This window comes from Strix uralensis, chromosome 6, assembly GCF_047716275.1.
Source record: "Strix uralensis isolate ZFMK-TIS-50842 chromosome 6, bStrUra1, whole genome shotgun sequence".
NCBI lineage: Eukaryota > Metazoa > Chordata > Aves > Strigiformes > Strigidae > Strix > Strix uralensis.
Genome location: NC_133977.1, coordinates 14,434,415 through 14,461,546, shown reverse-complemented (window position 1 = coordinate 14,461,546; position 27,132 = coordinate 14,434,415). Strand labels below are relative to the sequence as shown.

Genomic DNA, 27,132 nt, shown 5'->3' with positions numbered 1-27,132 from the left:
CATTTGGAGTCAATGAGAGGGACAATGAAAAATGTGTATGTGGAAGTGACCCCTTGCTACCAGGCTATTTTCATCTTGGGGTTGCTGTTACACTAGAAACACCCAGTCCTAGATGAGAAGGGACCTTTTTAGGGGTAAGATTTGGTCCACTCAGATTTTCCTGAGGAGTCATTCAAAGATGTCTTCTAGCATGCAGAGAATACGTTTGCTCAACAAGCTGGCATCATCTTCCCAAATGCAGCTCAAGAGTTGCCTTAAGTACAGTGTTGGTGCCATGAAATAAACCACCTGTGAAATCTGCTGAGGAGCTGGATGGAAACCATGGCTTCTGGCTATCGTTTGGACCAGCTTAATGTGCTCTGGAAAAAAAAATTTCACACGTCATATCACACCGGCTGAAAAAATAGCGTACATCAGCAGTGCTGTAACACAGAGTAAAGGACTCACAGCGGGTGTTAACGTGCAGAGGCACTGAGCATTATGGTAACACCTGTGTTTGTCTAAATCCAGCCAAAACAATTTCCTCTCCAGTTGTAGAGGAGGATTAAAAAAAAAAATTCAACCTAACTTCCAGTAGTAGCAGACATTTCCTGTAAAGCAATTTGCATAGTATTTCCCATGGTGCACTCTGGTTGCACTGTGGTTCTTTTCTTTAAACTTTTTTAGTCTGGGGACACCTTTGGTAACTTGAGTGACCCCCGACCATCTCTTTGTCTCTCGTCAGCATTGCCAGGCCCGAGCAGTTGCAGATGGTGTGCTCTCTGAGTGCTTTCCTTAATTGAATGAAAAATAAAGCCTCTTGTAAAATATTACCAATTTAGATGTGACTTATGGGGCACATATGATGCTTATTTTTTCAATTACATGAAAACTTGGCGTGGTTAAACATAGGAAGCCAAGTGTACTGTGAAGCTGGTATAGATTTCTGGATTTTTAGGTGATTTTGCTTTAAATTATTATATAGCAGAAGGGGGTGAAGGAAGTCAGCAGCTAAACTGTGTTTTCCCAGCATGTATTTCACTCAGTGGACCCTTGATGCTCATTTCATGACTAATATATGCTGTACTATATGCATTTCTTGTTGTCACCAGAGATAACATTAAGTAAACTATCCCCTTAAGAAAAACAGCTTTTCTTGGCAAGTGGAATATGACTCAAGGAGCCAGCACTGGAGACATACGGTGCTGTGAATGAGTGCTGTGTGTTACTCTACTGGATCTGAGTCCAGGCACTATTTATACTGCAGCATATTCAGCACCAGATTGTTAAATCTTAATACTGAAACAGTGCATCATTTAAATGTTTTTGTTCTGTTTATGTCCCATTTTCAAGCATTGGATATCAAGCAACACTTACTAACTTTTTGTTTCTTTTGGACAAGATCTCCCCTTGCCAAAAGCTTTCTAATCTGCTCTTGAAATATTAGCCTATCTGTACCAGCATGTTATAGTGAAACTTTGTGCCACTGAGGATGAACTAGGTCACTTATAGCTTCTTTCAGTATGTGGTGATAGAATAGCTTGCAGAGAAATACATCAATGGTAAATGTAAAGATTTAAGTGCTACCAAAAAGGAGTTGTACTAAAATTATTTCCTTTTCAACCTGTGTAGGAATGGGGGAAAAAAATATTCCATAGCAGGTATTTCACGGGCTCATAAGCATTGTGTTCTGTTATTGTCTGTGCAAGAAGCTTTGTTTCACTGTTTCAGAGGTGGTATTCATTTTATGATCATGTTTGGGAGATCAGGATAAAAGGTCTTTGCCATTTATTTCAGTTTGATTAGGTCCAGAGCTGGTGAAGAACTGGGAGTAGAAAGTGTGAAGGAGAGGGTTGAAGTTTCTTGGCATCACACCATCCTTTCAGATACCCAAGGAGGGTTCTTGGAGCTCCTGTTATCACAGAGGAAGTAGTTTTCTCATGTATTAGTGTATTTCTGGCAGTAGAGGTTAGAGATGGTCTTTTCGACGATCAAAAAGTATATAATCAGACCTCAAAAGGCATCAGTTTAAATGGGAGAAAAGGTGACTGGTATCTTGTAGGGCTGTGCTAAGAAAAATTATGTGAGTAGAACAGTGGGGCAATGGAAACATGGTGGAGGAAGGAATAAGAGGAGTAGTTATGATAGTGCAGAACAAGGCCGAACTGCTTTGCTGTCATATAAGATGGCACTGTGGCTTTCTTTGTTTGGCATCTTCCTGGAAGTCATTCCTGGGTATTAGTCATTGTTTTTGGTGTGGGTGGGCCCTCTGAAATTGTCTAAACAGAAATAATACCTCTGCACCAAATGGTTTACCATCCAAGTTTACAGTCTTTGTGACAAGCTCATCCAGAAGAGGTGATGATCCCTATTAAAGAATGAACAGAAGTAGAAATAGAACTTACAGCATTCTCCCCTGCCCCCAAAATGCTATTTTGGATCTGCGGTCAGCAGCTTGCAGTTGTTTTTTTCACAAAGAAAAGCAACTGTCTGCTTAGTGCATCTTGTAGCTGGGAGTGAACTCTTCCTGCTTGGTGGGTTTCCAGTGCCCTCCATCCACACTGGGAATTGTACCATGCTTAGATTGTAACTGTGTGCTGAAAGCCCACACATAGGAATTTTCCTGTTCAAGTCAAAACCAATGCATTTATTTACTGAAGGGTTTTGTAGACTAAAAAATCAGGACTATAGAGTATTTAAAGCTCGTTCTAACTTAGAGAACTAGGCTTTAGTGGGATGATGAGAGATGTGAAGGGAGGAAGCCTCCTGTGCTTCCTTGAAGTAATTTAAGAGCCAGGAACATGTCAGCAACTCTCTGCTAAGAATTTAAAATCTATTCCTACTCTTCTCCATTGTTTGCTTCAGCCGTCAGTTCAATACATCTTTTTGAACAAGACTGCAATAAATCTCAAGGCAGATCTTGAATCTCATGAACAAACAAGCTTATCAAAGGGTTTAGTAAATCACTAATAAAATACAAAGTATGATTTTTTTGTTTTCTTTTCAGGAATAATCAAACTTGGGAGGTGGAATCCCCTCCCTCTCAGTTATGTGACCGATGCACCAGATGCGACAGTAGCCGACATGCTACAAGATGTCTATCATGTTGTGACATTGAAAATCCAATTACAAAGGTGGGTGTTTCTGAACATCTGTCCTTGTCTATTCTCTGAGCTTCTCTGTCGATTACAGCATTACTACAGAGATTAGCACATCCTGTCTTCATTAATTTCTGGGTTTTTTTGATGAAATGAAAAAAAAAAATGAATAGAAGGGTGGGTCACCTGGCAGCTTTTTGATGCATGTTCCAACTGATTTTGTATGTTTTTTGAAGTAGCAGTATGGTAGCAGAGAGGGAAGGGGCAGAAACTCAGTCAAGTAAAGATACAGGATTTTTAAAGGCAGACCTTTCCACAATCCCTAATTTAATGGATTCTCAGGGCCTTATTGTATCAAAAGAATAAACTCCTTGCCTTTTTCCAGAGGCTGCATTGTGAGAATCCTGGTCTTCTACTCCCAGTTGCTGAGATGGGGAGCAGGGGACTTTTTGACTTTCCTTTTTTTCTCCAGTGGTCTCCCCAGTAAAAAGGCTGGAAGATTAGGAAGGGATGTGTTAACTGCAGCTCCATGTGGCTTTTGGAAAATATTTTCCTTCCCTGAATGCTAACAAAAGCAAAGCAAAGCTCCTGACACTGATTAGCAAAGCAAAAGCTCCTGACACTTTTACACTTACTTGCCCTCCCTTCCCTCCCTTCCACTTTTTCTCCCCCTTTCTCTATCGGACTTCAAAAGAGTCCTCAAATAGTTACTGATGTCTGCATAAGGAGTTGTGGCAGGTCCCTGGCAGTGTATGGTATACTCTAGACCTGCTGGTAAGCCTACATTGCAGAGTCTGCTGTAGCTCTATGGCCAGGATACATCAGAGGAAAGAGACAAAAATAACAGACAGCCTGCAATAATTTGCCCACAATTCTTTGAAGCTCGACTTGAACAGAAGAGGGGTCTATTGGGACGTGTGTGCGTGTGCTTTGGTGGCAGGTACATACCCTCCAACTGTTCAGTTCAGTTTGGAATTTGGAAGTAGTTGGTGCTTCACTGATGTTAACCTCCCAAACAGCAACATTTCCCATTCTGTCTCTGATGGGGCTTGGGGTTTCCTGTCCCCACTAACAGGCCTTTTCATGGTTTTATATACTGTTATAATTTCTCAGCTAGACTGCATCTCTGCAGCACAGTTGTAAAAGAGCATCTAGAGCCTATAGCTACTATAAAACTGGAGTGCAGTAACTCATCTCCTCAGAAGTACGAGCTACCAGGAGTCCATGTAGCCTAATGTCACATCTGTATTACTGGAGGGTATCAACCCAAGATCAAGGTCTCATTCTTTATCTTCAAAGTGCTTGAATGCCTGGATGCCATGTAAATAAAAGATAGCCCATGAGTTTGAGATAAAGATGGTCATTGACTACTTGAACTCCTCAAGCACAACTGAACTTTCAACAGTGAGGGTAAAGCCAGACTGTATAGGCAGAAGGCAGAACCGCCTCAGAGGTTGATTGGATAATGTGTACTAAGTTTCTCAGGCATGAATGGCAATGACAAGCTTCTCCCACCTTTCTGATGTGCTTCTCAGGTCTGTGCCCGTGTATGTAGACACAGGCCATAAGCTTGTTAAACTAAAAGAGGCACAAGTCACATGAAGACAAAAGCTTCACTACATATGCAATTCTTGTAGAATGAAAGTGAGAATGAACTACATGTGACAGATGTTGGGCATATGGCTTAATGTGTTTCCAAAAGGCGCTTGGATACATCAGCAGTGAGGGCAGTATAAGAACCTGTATAAAATTAAATTCATTTTTCAAAGGCTTGCCTCCACACAATGAGGGCCGTTGCTGTTTAGGGATTTTGTTAGTGGCAGTGTGGCATATATGTTTATTTTTCTATCCCAGCAGGAGTATCTTTCTTTGTTTGGACAGGATGGCTTTATCCAGCCATGTCTGGGGCTTGCTTTACGCAGTTTCTTTGCTCTCCACCAGGCCCCAGAGGGAATGGTTAAGCATGCTTGTAATATCATAGTAGGATTGGCTGCTATTCCTACCGTGTCCTGTCATTCTTTTGGTTGAGCTACATGTCTTCTGTGAGTCAGGCTTGGTGAGGAGGGGAAAGATGGGAGAAGGACCTTGATGGGCTGGCTAAGCAGGAAACTCCAAGGTTGTGCTCACTGCTTAAAGATCTGTAACACTTGTATGCAAAGAGTAAGCATCTGTGAAGGTGATGTTTCTACCTACTTTTTGCTTTCTGTTTTAACAGTTGTTCAAAGTTGGAAGACTTGCCAGCAGAGCAGTGGAACCACGCCACAGTTCGCAATGCCTTAAAGGAACTGCTCAAAGAGATGAATCAGAGCACATTAGCCAAAGAATGCCCTCTCTCACAGGTCAGTGTTTTTAACAGACTTAGGGAAAGCCAGATTTACAAGATCTAAAGCTCATATTTGTTTAGTAAAGGGCTTAGACTAAATTTCATAAATATCAAATCAATTTCTTGTTTTCTTTAGAAAGGAGAAATTCTAATTAATATGAAAAAGAGTATCTTTATACCACGTTTCCAGGTCTTTATACCATGTTTCCAATGGGTTGCCAGGGGGAAATTATGAATGAATTGGTTGGGGTTTATCCTGCTGTTCAAAGAGATGTAAATTCTTTATTTAGATCTTTATGTGAACCTTTTGCAATAGGACTAGTGATCCTCAAATGCAAGATCTGAGTGGCTTCTTCCCACTTGCAGAGGCCTCCCTCCCCCACTAACCCATAGGTAGCTCTCATCAGCCTTCAACTATGATAAGAAGTATGCTGTTTTAACAGTTGTGCCCCAATTTCTAGGAGACAACAACAAAAAATGTGTATGTAATTATGTTAAAAAAAGAACAGAAACTCAGCCTCATTCTTCATGACTGCTTTATAAACGTCTGTGATGTCACGTCTAAGACACTAAGACATAGGTTCCTAGAGATACCGTGAGCTCTATTTGTACTTCAGATTGTCATAATGAGAGATTTATAAAATTTTCATGACTGAGTCCTCCTTGCCTCTCAGAAAAAAGAGAAAAACACTTGAGCATCCAGACCAAGTAACTTTGCTAAGAGTGAAAAATGCATTGCCTTCTGAAAACTTAATTAGAATCATAGGTTAATCTGTTGATTGTATCTTTAAAAAGTCAAAACATCAGTAAGCCCTGCTTGCTAAAAATCTGTTACTTTGCTAGCCTGTATCCAACGTTTTTTTCTCCTGTGGTTGCCTGTTGTGCATTGCACTATATGTTCATCCTGCAATGCATGATCAGATGCCTCCGTGAACTAAGAGAATTCTTTCTATGTATAACCACAACAAATTTGCCTCACTGTGTTATGATTACAACTCCAGGGAAAGCGTAGAGGTGAGATTCAGAGCAGAATGTAGGTCTTTGCAATTGGTAGGAATCACGTTCCTCATCTTCCTTAGCAATGTGGGGTCTGCAGAACCAACAGGAATGAAAAGGCTGTGCAAGGAAAAGCCATGTAACTTGCCTTATTTACTAAAGGAATAGCAGTGACTCTAGATATGCACAGAAGTGTAAGTGCATTGAATACGAAAGTATTTTTCTTTTCACACAGTTTAAGTGTAATTTCTTTAAATAGAGTTATCTGTGGAATCTGGTCAGCTAATGATGATTGCAGCATATGGTTGTCTCTGCCTAGTCTTCTTCAATATCCAGTGTAACTAAACTATGCATCATTTCATATGCAGAATTCATTTGTTGTCTGGGTCTTTTTCCTCCCACTTCAGTTTCAAAGCCTACCAGGTGGAAATGCTGCAGTTGGTTTCCTCCTTCTATAGCCTCAGTCTGAAATACATTTACAAAATTACTGATGGCAGAACTGTAAGCAGCAAAAATCCTTGCCCCAGTGTTTGTTTAGTGGACAAAACTAAAAGAAGATCCTTCTGTAAAAAATTGAGCTTGCTTACTTTTAAGCACAGGTGTAAATGACCTTGAGCAGTGATTAACCCTTAAACTGGGACTGCAAGAATGCAGCTTGTATTATTATTTTTATTATTATTGCCATAAAAAGTTTCAGTCTCTTTTGTTTTGGCTCACCAAATACAGAAGATATGATGGAAGGTTGTATAGGAGCTGTCTATTACCATCATCTGAATATGCCTCTAATACAATTCCTTCTCCCAAATCAGTTTTAAAAAAATATCGTGCCAAATGTGAAATGTCATTACAACCCCCTTGTGGTTAATATATTATTGACAGCAGCAAATTGCAGAGTGGTCTCTTAGGAGTCCAACTGCAGAGTAAATGCTGCTGTTTATTAATGTGTTCACAGTGCCTCAAGTACAGAAGTGGAGAGGGGCAGCGCGGGGAGCTCTCGCTCCCGCCAGTGACGGTGCTCCGTCTCTGGTTCTCGGTGCCCAAGCTCTCCATGCAGCCCAGATGGGGATTCTGATTGCCACTAATGGGAAATGTAATCATTCACTTTGATTTAAAATTGTTCTGGTTTTTTCTGCTAGGTGTATTATGTGGCTGCAGCTTAGCTACCCTTAGCATACGGCTCCTGTTCAAACAAATAAATCCCAGTTAACCAAGCTGGGGGGAAGGAGGGTAGGTGGGGGGAGTGTGTGTGGCAGAAAGAAATCCAATTATTTCAGCATTTCCATCTTTGCATAGAGACCTCTGTCTTCCCTGTATATTGTATAACTCATTTCAGCACTGAGCATGTGTGGGTTTTTTTTTTCTGGAGCAAGATTTCTTGGGATGTGAGCATGTCCCATATTTTTCTCCTTGAACTTACTGCACTGGATTTTCTTTATGTGGATATTTCTTAGCTCCTGGTCTAAGCAGTTTTCACTGCACATGGCTATCATGGCCACACACATACCAAATGTATCTGCTACTTCATATAATCTATTCCTTCTTTAAGGATTTTCCCAGGAATAATATGCATTATTTAGAAATTTGCAGTTAATCAGTGGGGGTTTTTTGCCACTCTCTTCTGAATGGATATTTATGCAGACTCATGAAGATTCATAGCAGAAATACCCCTAAGGTTCCTTTACATTTAATAGTGAGAATATGTAGTTCGAAAGTTGTTACGGTTCTTTCCCTTGCTCTACTGTCAAGCAGTTGAAGAGAATCTGTCCTGGGATTTTTCACCAATGGTTGATTTACTATTAGATTTTACTATTTAGTTTAAGCTTTGCTTTCTCAAATAAAGGTTAATAGCTTAATATATTCTGTGATATTTAATAGTCCTACAATTTCAGTAATGTCGATTTGCTAGAGGATTTGGTGGATGGAAAGAAAAAAAGGGAAAACCAAAATTGTTATGTAGACAGAGCTAAACAATTTCCCCACCCTTTCTTAGTAACTGTAAATTTAACTAAAGTGACATTGAAAAAAAAAAACCAAGTTATCTCAACTCAACTTTGTTCAAAATCATTCCTCAGCAGAGGCTATCTCTGTGTCAGGCTTTCAGAATACTATTGCTTGTTAAAATGACTTAGAGCAAGGGAGGATTTATGGGGAGGAAATTGCTGCTGACTGCCACAATGCTAGGTTTATGTCTCAAAATATTGATTTTAATTAGAAAATTGAATGTCAGTTTTAGAAATTGAAGCTGCTGCTTAAAAAGGCTCTTACTTCATAGCCTTCAGACTCTACTGCAGTGCACCGTAGCAGCCTTTGAGTGGAAAAGTTAAAGTGAAAATGCAGAAGAGCCTTTTTACTGAAAGTGGAATTACCTGTTGAAGACTGAAACTAATCTGCACCACCCAGTTATCTTAATTTTCTCAGTTTTGCTCACATTTTTTAAATCCCCAAAACTCAAGCATTCAGGAACAGCTGGAGTCCTGTGATACTGCAGTGAATTGGGTGGAAGGCTGGCTAAATCTGGAAGAGGGAGGGGATGTTTTTGTTTTCAAAGCATTGTTAAAATTGAGTAAGCCAATGTGTAAGCCTTGTAGCTTTCCAGAGATGGCCAAGATCCCATTTTGCACAAGAGCCTGCAGAAGCTGGTGGGCCAGAGCTTGAGGCTACGGTAAATAGCTTGTTCGAGCTGAGAGATCATCCTCGCTCTCACATCTCTGTGCAGAAAGGTCATGCAGTGTGCCAGGGCTTTTTCTGAGCTTTGACGTAAGTGAGGAAGGAGGGCATAAGGAAAATGTGATTTCTGGGGAAGGTGCATTGGCTCCCATGTGTTAGTGGTGGTGTTATATTGCATTTCCTTGCTGGAAATGTACCCATGCTGGGAAATTTGACCCTGGAAGAGTTCAGAGGGGGGAAAAGGAAAGTGAAATGTTGTTAAAAAGATGCCTGCTCTATAGAATGGATGAAGGGAAAAAAAATAGAAAGGAAGAACTACCAGTAACAAGGCTCTTTCCCACCCTACCAGCACAAGTATCCGGGATATAAAGTATCATTTTTATGGGTATCAGGTGCTGCAAAACCAGTCTGCACCTCTCTGCTTCAGTTGGCTTGTACTAAGAGTTGCTTACAGGGAGTTTGCGAAGAATAGACAAGAGTGGTGGTGAAGCAATATTCAGTTGTTGAGCTTTTCTCTGGTTTTTGGCTGTTCTGTATTGTAGTATGTATAGTTCCCTTTGCTCTGAATGGCACTGTTAATTTCGCTTTTGGTGATTTTTTACACAAGGGCTAATCACACGTTTCTATAAATTATATTAATATAACTTATTAGCCTAACTGTTGTTCTGCAGCGAGTAGCACGGATGTTCTCTGATTCTTGGCTGTGTGGTCTTGCTGCATTTGGAAGCAGAACAGAGACATCTGAAAAGCATTATTTGGATTATGCATGCTGAAGCATCTAATCTTACCTTTAGGATCTGGTTCCTAAATCATGCTTGTTCTCACCCGGGTGCAGTGAGCATGAGTTCCCCAGCATGGCACCGCCTGTTTTTATGCAACTAAAGTTTAGATATTGTAGTATCATAAGTACAAAATAAAGTAGAAGTGCCCCCCTCAGCTTGAGCTGCAGGTCTCAGTCTAGGTTTGTACTACATATTTTTTATATTATTATGCAAAATAATAATTATTTTGTAATTTTAATTACAGATGAGAATATAGAATGGAGAATAAAACCAATTTTTTCTACTCATCAGACACTTCTTTTGGTTGTAAAGTCACAAATGGATGATCATTGTGCACTCACGTGTCATTCACCTTCCCTGGAAAGGATTTCCAATTGTGCAAGATATTTTAAAACACTTTTTGTCTTTCTTTCTGTACTTCCAGAGTATGATTTCATCCATTGTAAATAGCACATACTATGCCAATGTGTCAGCAACCAAGTGCCAGGAGTTTGGGAGATGGTACAAAAAGTACAAGAAGATTAAAGGTAAATTGATTTATATTTTTTTTGTGAATTTCCAAGTTCTTGAACTTTTGCTGACAGTTTGAGATTATTTGCTTTAAGTAAAAGTGGTAATAAGCTATAATAATATTAGTGAATTTGTCTACAAAGAGGGCACAGTCACAGCACATTTGAAATTAAATCTGATACTTTACAAACAAGGCTGGCATGAAAACACAGGCCACTTAAAATTATGCTTAAAATATCCCATTTAGCTGTGTTGAAAGATCAACTGTGTTTTGAATTAAGCTAAAACGTTTTGGAAAAAAAAAAGTTCTAGTATCTCAGGATTTAATTTAAATTGCTATTTAGATTACCTTAGTTGCATTTTAATCATGAAAGCTAAAAATCTGTCTTTTTAAGTTACATGTGCCCTTTCTCTCTGTTTTCAATACTGCAAAGTGTACTGGCATTCCTGCATGTTTTATCATGTGAAATCTGGATACCAGTAGAGGATTTAATACCTGACTGTTAAGAGATGTAGCTAAATAACAAGGTTCTGCACCCACTGAAGTTAAGATGAAAACAGCCCATTGTATTTTTTCTACAATGAAATTGTATTAGTTGGTTAGCAGTGAATGCCTGAGGCAATAAAATTATTCTACATAAGTTCAACCCACTCTCGCCACTGAAATGTCTGATCACCTTCTAATAGTACATGAAGTGATGTGACAAGCATCTGTCTTGTGTAGTTTGTTCTTTTATTCATCCTTTCCTTTGAGAAGGGACTTGTGTGTGTACTGGACCATTTATTTTGGTAGTTTTTTTGTTTTAAAACATGCATGTGCTTTGAGCAGGAGTTTGGGGACAGTCAAAAGTTTTTCCACAATACCAATTTGCTCCTCTCTCCCCAAATGTCCACCAGCCTTGGAGATTAGCTTTACCCTGTGATAGGTTTTTGCATAGTTTTTCTCTCCATTACACCCCTGAAGGGAAGATTCATTGTCTGAAAGAAGACATAGGCTACTTTTGTTGTTTCTGTCTGTGATCCTGTCAGTAGCCAGGAAGATCATAACAAGACTCACAAGCATTATGCAGAAGTAGTGTAATGTCCTGTCCTTCTTGAGAAGCCATTGTATTTTTAGTCTCATGAAGATTAACGTCTTTCAAAAAGAGTCTGCTGTCTTTTTCTCTTAAAAGGCTGGCATACTTGAGCTATGAAAGATTGCTTGTTTAGTTTCCACAGGACAGACTAGAAATCTGCATAATAATACCATAAAGAGTCTGCTGCTTGAGTTAGGAACCCATGAAACAAAATTGCATAAAATATCAGAATAAGTTCCGAGGCATCTGGTTTTCCTCTGCACGTCTGGCTTGTGCAGAGCATACCTGTAAGATGCTCAGGCCTGGCCTGTGCAGTGATTAGATTTTCACCAGGGGGAAAAAAAAAAGAATGTTTTATGGTAACATTATTTGTGTCTAGGTTGTTCAGGCAGAAGTGGGGTAACAGTGCAGATGAGGAAATGGAGGTATTGCTTTTCACCTGCTAAAATGATTTAGGCTTGAAGTAAGGATGTTGACTGGACATTTTAGTACATGGTTACCCACATGCTAAATAAACTGGATAGTTTCTTCTCTCTCTAAATTGCCATTGTGTGACTCAGAAGTGTTTCTTTTCTCTAAATGGTGTCTCTTAATAAAAGAATTTTATTCGAAGTGCTCTAACATGTCCTCTTGGTTAAAAAACAATCAAAGGAATCAAACAGCTCCAAGGTCATCACCGTTCGCTTTTACTTGCCATTCTAGGAGAACAGAGATGGGCTTTTTTTTTTTTTTTCCTTCTTTTTTCCAAACTGGGGAAGGGTGCCAGTTGCAGAGGCACTGGAAGCCCTTAACTGTAGTGTTCTTAACTGTAGAGATGCCACTACAGCTTCTGAGTGTTTCTAACACACTGCTGTCTTCCACTTTTTTCCATTCTTAGAGCATTGAATTCTTTAAGCTCTTACTTTTTTTACTTAGTAAGTGCACAGTTAAATTGTTAAGTGCAGTAAAAGCAGAATGAGACCTCAATCAAGAGGTCAAGGATCCAAACCTGAAGAGTTTGCCAGATAACTCTGTATCTGTGCTATTCAAAGAGACGCAGCCAGTCATTGCTGTTTGGAAGTGTATGTGTGTGTTAGTAGGAGGAGAAAAAGGAAGGTTAAGGTATGTGTGAAGTAAACACAAGCTGCTATAAAGCAGTTCAAGTAGTGTTGATTCATCAACCATATGAGTGGGAGAGAAAACAAAGAGTCTATGGCAGGTACAGTGGTGCATGGAGAATAAACAGCCATGCAGCTTCAGGGCAGTAATCTAAACCCCATGGAAACAGGAAGACTTCTGCACTTCTTTGGGTGGTTTCAATTTCTCATCATCTCTCTTTCCATGACATTTTGTTTCTTTTCAGTAGCCAGATATTCCTACAGGACAGCCCAGTTAGTATGCAAAATCAGTGACTTGAGTTATATGCTTCAGTCATCACATACTCCTTTAATAATAATTAAAAAAAAGGACTTGGATTTTCCATGACGGTGGATGGATGATGCAGCAATTCATTTTTTGGGTTCTAATCCTGATAGACTGGGTAAAACTACAATTTAGAGTCTTTGGGAACAGCACCCATATCCATGTGTAACTCTAGAGCTGGTTATTAGAAAGTAAAAGCATAAAACAATTCACATGAGCTGTGGTAAATGCAAAATAGGAAGGGGCTTCAAAATAACTTTATTGATGTTGCAAACTAAATGCAGCCTACAGTGTTAAATGTGTTTCCTATTATCTGCTAATGTCTGTTTTAATAAAACAGTGGGAACTAAATGGTTGCTTCTTAATCAAAACCATGATTTCCTAAACATAAGCTATGTGATTCTGTTACAAATTGCCACATATAGATCTCCTAGGTCAAACTTTTTTCCTTTCTCATAGAAATAAATAAACAGTAAAATAATTATACACTCTGGAAGATCAAAGTAATTACAACTGAAGCCAGGCAAAAATAAAAAGTTCTCTGGAAAAAAAAAAGCATCAGGTTGCCGAGTGTATAGTTAATGTTTAAATAAATATAAGAAAGTGAACAATCAATAATTTGATCTCATTAGCAACAGATGTAAAAGTTGTACACAAATGGAATTGTATCAAATCTCAAGTAAACATTCTCAGTGTGCATTCTGTTGAACTCACCGAAGAGACAGCTAAACTATTTATGCTTGTAATTTAAAAAAAGTTTTCAGTTAGTTCAGCTCAGCATGGTAATTTTGCCTTGTGTCAAGATGATGCTAGAATAAAATTCTGCTTGAATTTTTTCTCCCACCCCACCCCAGCCCCTTAAGGTTTTAAGACATTCACAGTTTATTCAGCGGCACGAGAGTTAGTATATAGACAGATTTGGGAACTGGTTGGTGTGAGGATGGAGGCTTTACTTGGTAGCTTCGGATATGTGTGAGGACACGAGTGGGTTTATAACAGGATGTCCACTCTTTCCAGTGTCCTTGGGATACAGGTATATATTTGAAGGAGAGCTTATATTAACACAGTTCTAATGGAAAATGTACAGTGGTTGGGAAACAGAAAGCTTACAGTTCTGTGAACTTTCTCTTCCCCTCACGGACATCTGTAATCATTTGGGGTGGTAATTAAGCTATCTAGTTTGCATTGTAATTTTGTTCAGAATACGCACCGTGAACAAATTTAATATTACTATGTGAAGCTTTTTAACTCTTTTTATTTGCTTTTTTATTTTTCTTCTTTTTGAGGGATGTAAGGCATTTTAGTACACAGTTGTGTGTACATGATGGGGTTTAAGTGGTTTAAACCCACTTAAGAATCAGAATTCCCCCTTTTCAATACAAGTTACATATTAATTGATGACAACTATACATCAGTGGCTTAGTCCAGTGATTCTCAAACTGTCTTTCTCCTGCTCACTTGCATGGGGATGCTCCTGTCAATCTGAGAACTGGTCATCCAGTTTCTCTAGATGCTGAACTTGCTGGAGCTGGGAGAAGGTATTCAATGTTGTAGAAATCCAGGATTTGAATAATTGTTTAAGACTTACATTGGTTCTTAATTTGATTAACAAATAGATACAGAAATTAAAATAATACTTTTTAAGTAACTGTATTTGTGTATATAAATATATATGTATGGAGAGAAGTATTTCAGAACTTTGTCATGCAACTCAGATCATTGTCAAGGGATCAAACTTGTACCTGTTACCTACTCATTGCCCAGTGTTTTGGGTTCGTTGCATTTCAAATATTTTTTAGCTTTATTTCTCAATAGATATTTCACTTCCAAGTGTCATGCTTTCTATTTTTATCAGAAGGACTATCACTGTATCAGAATTCTTTCACAACTGAAACTCTTAACTGGTGTGAATTTTTTCTTTTTGCCTGATGACACAACTTAGCTTGGTGGGAGGACGTTAGGAAGGCAGAGGGGAGAAATAAATACATTGTGAATTTAAAAATAAAAAGACATATTTTCTTTGTCTGCATATTAAGAACATTTCATCTTTGCTCCTGCCATCAGAGGCTGTCAAAATACAGCTTTCTGTGGATGTGAGTTTTGAGACTGTGGCTGTCTTAAAGTTTTTGTGGAATGATGAGGCTTTTCAGTTTAAAGGAGGAGAGCTCAGTTATTTCTATTTCAACAGATCAGGAATGTAAGAAAAAGCTTTCATAGCTTCCTTAAATTGAGAATCTGCTTTGACTGCTCTTTGATTTTTCCAGTATTACTGATTTGTTGTTTGTGTGCTGTTTTATTCTTGAAAGTATGTTTGCTTACTTCCCGTAATGGATAGACAGAGCAATCTGTTTTCCTTATAATGTGTTCTAGAGGCTGTTGTAGGTTGAGAGAGGTTAGAAACAGGATTCAGAAGGGCTCCCAGCTTTCTTATTTCCAGACTGAAGGAACCCAGGATTGCAGCACGGTGATAATGCCAGTGTGAGTCTGGGGAAATTTGTCATCATATGCTTTGAGGAATAGTTTTTAATTGTTCCTCTGAAGCAGATGTTGTAGAACCCTCATGAAAAGGCACACCAGATCCTTCCCAAGCAGTATTTTTCACTTTTAAAAATATCCTGTTTATTGATACATGCATGTGTATATCTCTCTCTATGTAAATAGAGGGGTTTATATGTATGTATGTATGTATATATATGCATATATACATCTTGACCTTTTGCCTTTTTAACTAACAGATTGAGGCAGAAATGTTATGTTTTTTAAGAAGAGATCATTTCATGTCTTGTTTGGATATTAGTTGTGGCTCTGGCACTAAACCAGTTAGGGTCATTCAGGTCAGCTGTGTGGCTTTTGACATTACTGTAATTTTTCCTTTGCTTACTTTTACAGTCTTGACTGTGTATTTATTTCACTAAAAATAGGACTTTCCTCACTTTCTTAAGGATAAAGGAAAGAAAATAACATCATTTGCAGGCAAGCTTTTCAGCATGTAGATGACATGCATGACCTGAAGATCATCTTTGACTCAGAGACATCCTCTTAGTCTGTGGACCACTGTGCTATTTTATGAGGAGAGTAGTTCATCGGTTTGCACTGATCATGGGGAAAAAGCAGCATCTCTCTTTAAGTATAAGTTTAAAGTTGTTAAGATTCAGCAAGAGTTATAGACCCCTCGACTGCTGTTTTCCACACCCACATTGGCATTTTGTATTTTAGCGTTGTCCCTGATGTTAAGTGCCAGTTTGGGGGATTTGTGCGTGTGTATTGTTAAGAAACAATTTACCCACTGCAGTGCGTTCCAGGGGCTTTATGAGTTGTGGCCCTCTTGGCTATTCCTCTCTGTAAAGAGAATTAAAACACACCCTTTGAGGTTTTTTTTAACTTAAACTTAACTTTTATCTAAAATAAATCCATGTATGAATTTCAACTTTGCAGAATGTCTTTCCTGTCTTCTGGCCATTTTGGAGCAGTGGCTCTCACTCTTAACAGTGCCTGTGTCGTGGCAGAAGGGTATGTGCGGTTAGCTGAACGCCATCTCTTGCGCGTGCGTGTGGCTGGCGCTGCAGCCACTGCTGCTTTAGGGAACATATGTCAGTGCAACAAAGGCTGGAAGTCTTTCTGTAGAGAAACTGCCTAGCCATTTGTCTTGTGTCTTGTCCCTGCCGTGCAGGGACATTATACCTTTTTTACTTAAGAGATGTGGAACAAACCTGTTCAAATAATGTCACTCAACTTTATGGTTTTAAAATGTGTCCTGTTCCAAGTACAGTGCTTTTCTCAGTGAGGACCAGTTGTGTGCTGAGGCTGGGACTTCTGCCCAGCCACTTTTGAATTCTTAGTAAAGAATGGTCATCTTCATTTTCTAAAAAGCAAATACTTTTTTTTTTTTTTAATCTGTAGAATCTCAAAATGAATTGTCCTTCATATTTAAAAAAATATTTTTGTGTGCTGCCAAATAGTGACATGTTAGCACAAAAGGAAAAAAGTAAGTGTTAGTGGAGATTAGATTGGAATGGGAGGAAAACCTGAAGCTTAGGTACAGGCGTAAGCTTTCCTGGTGTGAAAGCTGCAGTGTAGCTGTCTGTGATCCCATGAATTTAATAGAATACATAACTCTCAGAGCAAAATTGAATTCTGTTCATTCAAAGTATCTGAAGAGTTTATATGTCTGCCTTAATGATGTTTGTGTTCTGTCTCATTCCTTTCACCATCTCTGATGCTATGAGTCAGGAAGAGATGCATATGTATCTCCTGGAGGGATTGCACAATTGACTGGGTATTCTAGGAGGTTTGCACCTCCCTCTTGAGGTGCCCACAAAAGGTTAGTACTTAAATAGCAGGACAGACTTCTGTCACTGTAGCTTGACAGGAAGGGAGTTATTTTTATATCAGATGAGAACATCAGTCCATCTAAACCAGTACTCTCTGGTTCTCTCAGTACTCTCTCAGACAGTTCTGAGTAATGTTTGCCCTGCTTCTCCTTTTCCATTTCACCTGACCAATATTCATGCATTAGACCAGGTGGTCACTAAAGCAGCTTCAATACGATGCTTTTCCCTGTCAGATGGATCTGGCATGTCCTGTCTCCAAACGACATTAACATTATGAAGAACTGAGTTCATACTTCTATGTCCCCTCTTGAACCTGTACAGTAACCCAAAAATAATCTAAAAATAAGATCACGGGTTAAATTCTTCTCTTCTGACAAGCATCTTTGAAAACAATGCAGTCCAGGGGCAGCCCATGGGAAGAATATGACTTACTATGTTTAAGCAGAACTGACAGAAGACATGTTAGCATCTCTGTGTCCCAAGGGATGACTTGGATCTAGTCTTTAGGACAAGGGAAGGAGAAGGTCAGCTGCACAGAGTCAGTCAGCAATGTTAGTACACTCTGCTCAGTTCATCTGAAACTGATGCTGATCAAAGGCCCACTTTTAATGATGGTTATTCTAAATACAAAAATAGTGATTCGTGCTTTGGTGGGAACTGAACAATTTGCAACACAGTGAAGAGCAGACAATGGCCTTTCCTGTCTGTTTTCCATTAGGCTTGGATAAAGGCCTTTGCTACCCACAGCCAGTGGCCAAACAATTTCTGTATGTGCTCTATAGCTGTTTTGGGGTTATTTACTATCCTGCAGGAATAGAGGAAAGGAAAGGTTTTAAAACTTAGAACTTCTTATCAAGTCTGCCTCTCCAGTCAACCTGCTTTTTCTCCAGTCCTGATTGCAGAAACAAATGGCCCAGGCAGAGATCAGACAGTGAATGAAGTCAGTGAACAACTTCGGGTAAATACGACGATTAGATGTTTAATGAAAATGAGACTCCTCAGACCAGCCCTTTGCACTGAAGTGGTTAAGTGGGCTGTGATTAAAAGAAATAAGTAATTACCCTAATTATAGATTAAAAGATACAGAATTACCACTTTAAAAGCACCTCCTGTGCCCTGGAGTGGTTCTGTTATTTGCAAAGTGGTAGTTCATAATTATGCAGCATAAGCAAGAGGGCACCCTCTCGGTGTAGCGCAGCAGCCCTGTCTGTCCAAGGCGGAGGGTGGTACTGTGCCAGAGAGTGCTTTGTCCCCCAAGCACAGCTCCAAAGTTCAGGTCTTGCTCCAGTGAGTAGGATGGTGCTAAGCCAGGAGAAACTGTGGGAACCTTTCTATCTCAAGCTTAGTGCAAGGCACACCAGAGTTCACAGAGCCCTCCCTGCTTGGCCGTGACCACCGCTGGTAATGGCTTTTATGATCACCAGGTTTTAAATAATAAATAAAACAAAGAAGCAAACTCTGTAGCACTGGAGAACAGCCCTGGGTGGTGACATCCTGTCACAATTGAAGCATGGCAATTCTGCCGGCTAGTAACTTATTACAAAACGTTTCTTTACCAGCCTCTTCCTACTATGGGGCAAAGTGCCCGTATGCCTGTGGACTGAAAGGTTCAGGACTCGCTGGGTCATGGGTGCTGGCGTGTCCTCTGTGTCCCCACTGTAGTGCAGTACTGGGAGATGTGTTACGCTCTTGCTCTCCCCGCCGCATCCGTTATTGTGCATAGGAATTTGGTTTCCAGTGCTGTCAGTCAATTCAGTGCCGCTCATAAGCTCTAAATGCCCCACAGGCTGTTTGTCAGAATGTTCCTATTAACAACTCAGTGAAAATAAAGGGTGAGGGGAAGGGAAGGTGGAGAAATAAATCTTATTTTAAATCTTTTGAGCTGGTTTTATTTCAAATGGAAAGTTGCATGCGGACCACCCCAAGCTATTGTGCTGTGGACTGTGTCAGCTGCTTGACTGTGCAAGGAAGATTTGGGTAGAGGTTAAGAGCATCACACAGGGGAAGGGTGCACTGGATTCCTTTTGTGTTGTATCCAGGAAGTTTCTAACTCCGTATGGAGTTGAAATACATTGACACACGTGGTAATCATTATAAGAAGAGAAAGGAACATTGAAATATGACAATTTGCTGCTCCTATTCTGGGGATTATGTTGGTTTCTGACTGTCTTGTAGAGGTAGTGACATGTTGTAGGGGGGTAAATGAAAATGAAGGGCAGATGCTATCCTGGAGTGCTCTGAGAGCTGCTGGCTGAGCTTAGCACAATACCTGTTGTCCAGACACCTTGTATCTGCCTACCTGGTGTATGGATTCAGAAGGGTTGCTCTGAAATATAACAGTAGTACCGTTGTACTTGGTTTAAAAGAGGTCTTCAAGCAAAGAGCTTCAGAATCATATACCAGGCAGTGCAAGGCAGGGAGAAAAGGGAAACGCTGCCATGCCTTTTGCTGTGGTCACACCACAGATGGAGGTGGGTAACAGCCTCCTGAACCAGCTTTTGTTTAACTAGCACAGGCATCGCTAGCAGAGGAGGTTTATCAGTGGTACTTGAATGTATACCGCACATGTCCATGGAGCCCCTTCCTTCCCTCCCAGTATTCCTGCTGCTCTGTCTTCACTGCTTTGTATTCCAATATATTCAAGTACCAGCTGATTCATACAGGACTACAAAGGCTGTAAACGTATCTCTAGTTTGAGTGGAGCAATAGCAAACAAGGGAAAGGTAAGGGAAAGACTGGAATGGGGTAAGAACATGGAAAATGGAGCATACAAATGGAAAAACCTTGTCTCAGGAAGATCTGAGGCAGAACGCTAGTGTCACAGCAGCTTTGTGGCTCCTGTATCCCTCTTTTCTTAGAGCATTGCCAGCAAGCTGGCCTGTCTCCCGGGGCAGTGCCAGTCTCCATCTCAGGGTTGTCTCAGACTTGCTCCTGTCCAGCCCCACAGAGCCCTACCAATCCATAGTTACCAAAGAACAACAGAGAATCTGATATGGGCAATGTGTTAGAGAAGGAAAGAGTCTTGAGGAGTTGAGTAATGCACATTTTTTCCATCCAGCGTAACTGTTAATGGTAACCTTTTATTATTGAAGTGGTTGAAGTGACTAGAATCTGGTTTGTTTATTGGGAGTATATGCATGGCTGTATAATCTAATGTGATCAAAAAAGGAAGCTGATAATAATGGAAAAATACACCTATAGAAGCAAGTCAGGTGATGTCTCTGTGTAATTGCAATTCCAAGTAGCACTGCAGAGATTAACAGCCTGGCAGCCTTTTCATCTTAAACTTTATTTTTATAGGGGTTTATAACTTGGCACTAAAGTCAGGAGTGGGTGGAAACTTGGCAAATGTCGTTCAGCCCAGAAAGTGAATGTTATTTATATTTATTTCTCACCAAGTTTTCAAAAACACTTGGTTACTGTTTTTGTGTTCTAACAAGTAGTAATTTGTTGGTTTCAGTGACTTATTCTCTCTGTTTCTTAAACTACAAAATAGATCAGAACATACTTCAGCTCTTCTGAAACTCCTAGTGGAAGGACTCTAGATATCTAGGGGTGTAAATGAAGACCAAAAGTAGTTCTTACTGTATTTTCTTGTAGCAGAATGCTCCAAATATTTAATGTACACTGAGCAACATCTTTATTCTATTTACATCCGATTAATTCCGATTGCCAAGTAGCTACTGCACCCTTGGAATAATTACATTTGGATTTGCTGGCAACTGTGTGTATTTAATGGCATCACTCAGGTGCAGGTTTATTGCAGAGAGGTTGAGGAGGCAATAGTCTCTATATCGATGCTGGGTCCATCCCTGGTATTGACGCTGCTCATATTTCATACTTCACATTGATTCTGTGTCCTAAGGCCAGAGACCAGCGGTATAGAGCTTTCTGCACCTGACTTTCAGGTAGGCCTACTGACATCATGAACAGCATTTGAATAGGGATTTTCAATATTTTCAGCAAACTGAAATACTGCATCATGTCTTTGTCAGCCTGTGAGTAATGTAGGAAAATGGTCTTTTACTGACAATAGTATTTGTATATTGCACATATTGCATTGCATTTCATAGCTGAAATGCACTGCACAAATAAGCACTTATTTAGAAAATCCATTGGGTTGAAACATTGGCTTTTGTGAAAAAATGGGAGTTAATAATTTTCTTAGAAGTGCTTAATTTTTTAAAGCAATTATTTTATAGAAGATGTTGTGGGTTTTTCCTTTAAAAGAATCGTAGACTGGGTTGGGTTGGAAGGGACCTTAACGATCATCTAGTTCCAACGCCCCTGCCATGGGCAGGGACACCTTCCACTAGACCAGGTTGCTCAAAGCCCCGACCAACCTGGCCTTGAACACTGCCAGGGAGGGGGCAGCCACAGCTTCTCTGGGCAACCTGTGCCAGTGCCTCACCACCCTCACAGGAAAGAATTTCTTCCTTACACCTAATCTAAATCTACCCTCTTTCAGTTTAAAACCGTTATCCCTCATCCTATCCCTACACCCCCTGATGCAGAGTCCCTCCCCATCTTTCCTGTAGCTCCCTTTAAGTACTGGAAGGCAACTATAAGGTCTCCCTGAAGCCCTCTCTTCTCTGGGCTGAACAACCCCAACTCTCTCAGCCTGTCCTCACAGGGGAGGTGCTCCAGCCCCTGATCATCTTCATGGCCTCCTCTGGACCTGCTCGAGCAGGTCCATGTCCTCCTTATGTTGGGGGCCCCAGAGCTGGACACAGCACTGCAGGTGGGGTCTCATGAGAGTGGAGTAGAGGGGGAGAATCCCCTCCCTCGACCTGCTGGCCACACTTCTCTTGATGCAGCCCAGGACACGGTTGTCTTTCTGGGCTGTGAGCGCACATTGCTGGCTCACAGTCAGTTTTCCATCCACTAATACCCCCAAGTCCTTCTCTGCAGGGCTGCTCTCAATCCACTCCTTGTCCAGCCTGTATTTGTGCTTGGGATTTCCCCGACCCATGTGCAGGACCTTGCCCTTGGCCTTGTTGAACTTCATGAGGTTTGCCCGGTCCCACCTCTCCAGCCTGTCCAGGTCCCTCTGGATGGCACATCCCTTCCCTCCAGCGTGTTGACTGCACCATAATGGTGAATGGGAAGAATGACTTAAAATTTCTTACAAGAAAATCCTGAGTACTAATTCACCTAGTTGTAAAATTCAGTACTTGTGATGTTCTGGAATGGCAGCTCTAAAGATAGTAACTGTGTGCTTGTGTGTTCGGGGCATGACTCCCTCCCCAGTGAGAATTCAACCCTCTCTGTCTGGAAGGTGAAAAGAACTGTCTTTCTATTTAGAAGGAAACAGAGAAAATCATCAGTAAACTGTCATCCTGAGTATTAACTCTGTAAAGCTTCAAAGCTTTACATAGATTAAGTTTTAAAAAAGAGTTCAAAGCCTTGTACAGTTGTTAATCATTACACAAGTTATAATAGTATTATGTCATTTTAGAAATAAATCCTATCTTGTTATTTGCTGAGAGCAATACAGGAATGAGGTAGTAGTTTTCTAGTTGTATGATATGTGTCCCTGAACACTTTTATATCAGATCAGTATATAAATGCCTATCCAATTGCATGTAGTGAGGCTCATGGAATCTGCAACCTACCATAAACTGACTTCTGATTACTTAAAATTATCTAAGTAATAGTTATATTTATGTACTTTTTAAACTTAGTTTTGTAATATGTACATTTAGTTTTTCAGTTACGTGAAAAAATATGGCAATATTGCTGACATATTTAAAAGGGACAATCTGTATCAGTATATAAAATTACAGTATATGGATTTTGTGTTTAGTGTTTCATTTTTTTGTAGCATGGTGTCACTTAGGGATCATGGGTGTTTATTGTGCTAAACAAAGTTTTTTTGAAGAGAGTGAAGCCACTTTCTTTAAAGTGGGCATTCATGCAGAGATGCTTTAAGATTTCTGGACAGACTCATAGCGATGAGGTTTTGGATACAGGAACCATTGCTTTAAAATTTTCTCACGTGTGAATTGCATGGTTTTGTAACATGCTTTCACACAAGCAGCATGATTCTGCTGTAGTGCACCTGGGTGAATTGGCACTACAAGATAACTTTATCCACACACAACACAAGATAGAGTTTATATTGGTGTCCTGGTTTAACCAGGATAGGGTTAAGTTTCCCCAGCAGTGGGGGGGAGCTCTAGCCGGGTTATTCAGATACCATGTGGACGTCACATCCTGGCAGGTCACATTTTCCTGGCGGGAGCGCGGTGCACTCGTGGTTTTGTACATCGTGCTTCAAACTGCTGTATTTGGTAGCTATTTTGCTCTGTTCATTGCTATCACTATTACTGTTATTGTTATTGTTGTTGTTGGTTGTGTTGCTATTGCATTGTTGTATTAAACCTTTCCTTATTTCAGTCTTGGGGCTTTGTATTTCACTCCCTTTGTGGGGGAGGGGCAGCGGCCGCGTGGTCTCAGACCCCGGCAGGGGCTAAACCACCACAATTGGAAAAGATAATAGTTGCTGAGTTTGTAATGAGAAGCTGTTCCATGAGCTGCATGGGGAATGGTCTGGTTTCCATTGGGTTTGTGTGAGTGGACACTAATTTGGGTTTCTTTCCTTCACCTACATGCCAGTGATTCTGAAACTTTGACCTCTTTTAAAAGTTATTCAATTTTCTGTGACAGATTCGAAAGTTAGTCACAGTGTAAGTGGAAAGCTTGTCCAATCTTGTTTCTTTAGGAAATGAGGCTGGAGAGAATACTTGCTACTGGTTTGATAAGGAGGCTTCCTGAGCAGTAGGTGATGCCTAAGAAGTCCAAATGAATGTTAGTTATTGTTGTTGCTTTCACTTTGTGCTGCTTTTGCTTGTTTCTGTGAAACTTTTGTGCAAGTGTAAATTTGCAAACTAAACCACCTGCAGTAACCCTTACCCTAACTCATCTTGTAAGTGCAAACTGAAATGACAGCAAACTAATTTTTCTCTTTTAACAGTGGAAAGAGTGGAAAGAGAAAACCTTTCAGACTATTGTGTTCTTGGTCAACGTCCCATGCACTTACCAAATATCAACCAGCTGGCAACCTTGGGAAAAACTAACGAACAGTCTCCTCATGGCCAAATTCACCACAGTACTCCAATCCGAAACCAAGTGCCAACGATGCAGACAATGATAAACCCTGGGCTCCTGTCTCCTCAGCTCAGTCCACAACTGGTGAGACAGCAGATAGCAATGGCCCATCTGATAAACCAACAGATTGCTGTCAGCCGGCTATTGGCTCACCAGCACCCACAAGCTATCAACCAGCAGTTCTTGAATCATCCACCCATCCCTAGAGCTGTCAAACCAGAGCCATCAAATTCGTCGGTGGAAGTCTCTCCAGATATTTACCAGCAAGTCAGAGATGAGCTGAAGAGAGCCAGTGTGTCTCAAGCTGTCTTTGCAAGAGTAGCATTCAACCGCACACAGGTATCATTTTCTATTTTATAACCAAGAAATGCTGAGAGGACAAAGTTGTGGCTCTTGTGGGGCTGTATGGTTGTTGCAGATCAAGGCAGGAGGTGTGCCACAGGAACAGGTCTAACTACCCTCCATTTTTCCCCAGTCCCTTTGTTGGGATTGAACAAGGCTGTTTCTTCCTGGAACAGCTGTTCGTTTGCATTTGGTCACCCCTGTGCTGTTACCTGAGCTTTGTTCTCTAGCAGTAATTCTGCTCGTGTGAGTTCTTCCCTGAGTTCCTCTCGGTGGTTATAAATTTCCACATCTGCCCTGTCTGATGGCCAGGAAGAGGTAACAAGAAACTGTGAGAGTCAGAGGTGTCTTTGGGCTTCTATCACTTCCTCAGTTCCGTCCTGTGGTACAACTGATGCCACAGCTAGTGCAAGACTGACTGCTGGGAAGGACGTCTGCCATTTCCAAGAGATTGTGTTTGCTTTCATACATCTGACACAGGTTTTCTCACTTGCCTAGTGAAATGCAGATGTTGAAATGATTGCATGATAGCGTCAGCTTAAGCCTAGCACCTGGAGTACCCGGGGTGAATGTGTGTTCAAAAGACAGGCCATTTACATTTCTCCTGCTGCCATTCAAGGCATACAAAATATGATCTCTCAGTTGTGATACTCTGTAGCAAGGCTAAAGAAATGAAAAGTGGCTTAATATTTAATATTGGTACAAATCTCTTTTGTGCAGTTGGAGTTGGTCTTTGAGGTAAGCTTTACCAACAAGAGAGAAAAAGGGTGTGTGTGTGTCTCCTGGAGGTCTGTCCCTTGTCCCATACAGTACCTTTGTCTGTTCTCCTGGATTAATGATTTTCTTTGGCACTGCCATTTTGGAAATGCCATGTTATGAGGGAACTAATTAAAGTATGGAGCACATTTTTATTACTTCCCTTCTTCCATTAAATTCATAAGATGGCTGCACTCAGAAAAAACATTCACTTCCAATCAACGTGACTTTGAGTTCTGGGGTTAGCCTTGAGGATATCAAGTGAAAACTACATAGGAATGTATGAGTATTTCCTCTTTAAAATGCTGCTTTTAATTTGGAAAAGCTTTTCATCCCTCTGGGATCATAACCCGTTGTATATAAAGCCTGGTATAATCAAGGTAGATGGTATTGACAGAATGACATATTCTGAACTTGAGCGAGAGGTCAGCAGTAACAGTGCTGGTGAGGGTTTTGCCACTGCCACTGAACATGAAGCTCTGCTTTAGCCAGATTGGGAGAGCTGGGTTGGTAATGCCCAAGTCTACCGTTAAATCAAAAAACTCATTCCCCAACAAGAAAGCTGTCATACAACTTGTGTGTTAAATCAACAGTTCTCCTATAGTATTTAAAAGGAGGCAAGGTTTCGATTCTGTGTGTCTAGAAAACTCCAAGCCTTGCATATTACTGACCAAACACTGTATATTGACTTTTCAGGACAACAGGGAAAAGGCAAGCATGTGAGAGAGCCCACTCTGGCCTTTGCCTAGCAGTGGTACAGCATTGCATCTGCCTATGGTGTTTAACAGCAGCTACGGTAGAGATTGTGCCATGCTCTTGATAGATAAGCTGAAACCTGGACTAAATCAGCTGCAGTATGTTTTAGGGGTGGGGGTGAGGGTTTTTTTGGTCTTTTTACACCTCCTGCAGTGTTCTGGCATAGATATAGTGGTTTTAGGACACTAAACAGGTCTGCGGGTGAAATGTGGTTTCTTCCCAACTTCAGTGGCTCCTGACAGTGTGACTGTGGGCCAGTCACACCTGACAGCATTTCCAAATGCCCTGTATGACTTGGGACACCAGGTGTGTAACCATTCAGACTGGGCTCACTCATCAGGAGCACAGATCTGACAGCACTGAGTGGACATGCCATGGTAATGTCCTTTGAGAAGGTGCCAAGGACCTTTCCTGGGCAGGGCTGCACCTGGAAATGGGATGTGATGCTCTGTCCTCTGACCAGTTTACATTTGAGCTCAGTATATAAAATGGTGTCTGTAATTTAGGGTACTAGTATCACTGGTTTTGTCAGTCCTCCTGTCCTTCTGCTGACATTTATCTTAGGGTGCCCTAACTTCTCTAGGTTTTTTTTTAAATAAAATCTTCCCTGATTTTGGTTGCTTCGTTACAAGATATCAGACACATAATTTTTATATAAAAGAAATGACCTACTTCTTAGCCCTCCGTCAAAAGTAATATGATGTACTATACAGTCCATGACACTGATTCCAGAACTGGCAAGTCTTAAACATCCATAGAAGATTTGCTCATCTCACAGTTGTCTTTCATTAGTTTACAGGGCCTTAATATAGAAGACTAGTGGATCTTCAATACATAGTGCATCATGTCCCTAGGAGCCATTGCTGTAGCAAAAGAGTGTAGGTGCATATTTATGCTTCCCTGTCCTTAGCTTTTAATTCCAACTTAAATCAAGCTCCCCTTGTGTCAGAGACTGTTCAAGGTATTAAGAAGTGCTCAGACAGTCAGCCTTGCGCTGCACAGTGG

The 27,132-nt window shown here is 40.5% G+C and overlaps 1 protein-coding gene across 2 annotated transcripts in view; it reads left to right on the top strand.

The window, feature by feature from the left end:
- Window positions 1–27,132, top strand: part of SATB2 (SATB homeobox 2) — a 131,718-nt gene that overhangs the window by 53,834 nt on the left and 50,752 nt on the right. The window contains exons 3-6 of one of the 2 annotated variants that reach the window (XM_074872254.1): window positions 2,987–3,113; window positions 5,293–5,416; window positions 10,270–10,372; window positions 24,149–24,612. In XM_074872254.1, the coding sequence (XP_074728355.1) occupies window positions 2,987–3,113; window positions 5,293–5,416; window positions 10,270–10,372; window positions 24,149–24,612 (818 nt within the window). Of the gene's footprint in view, window positions 1–2,986; window positions 3,114–5,292; window positions 5,417–10,269; window positions 10,373–24,139; window positions 24,613–27,132 lie in introns of both variants that reach the window. The other variant, XM_074872255.1, reaches the window with a different exon arrangement.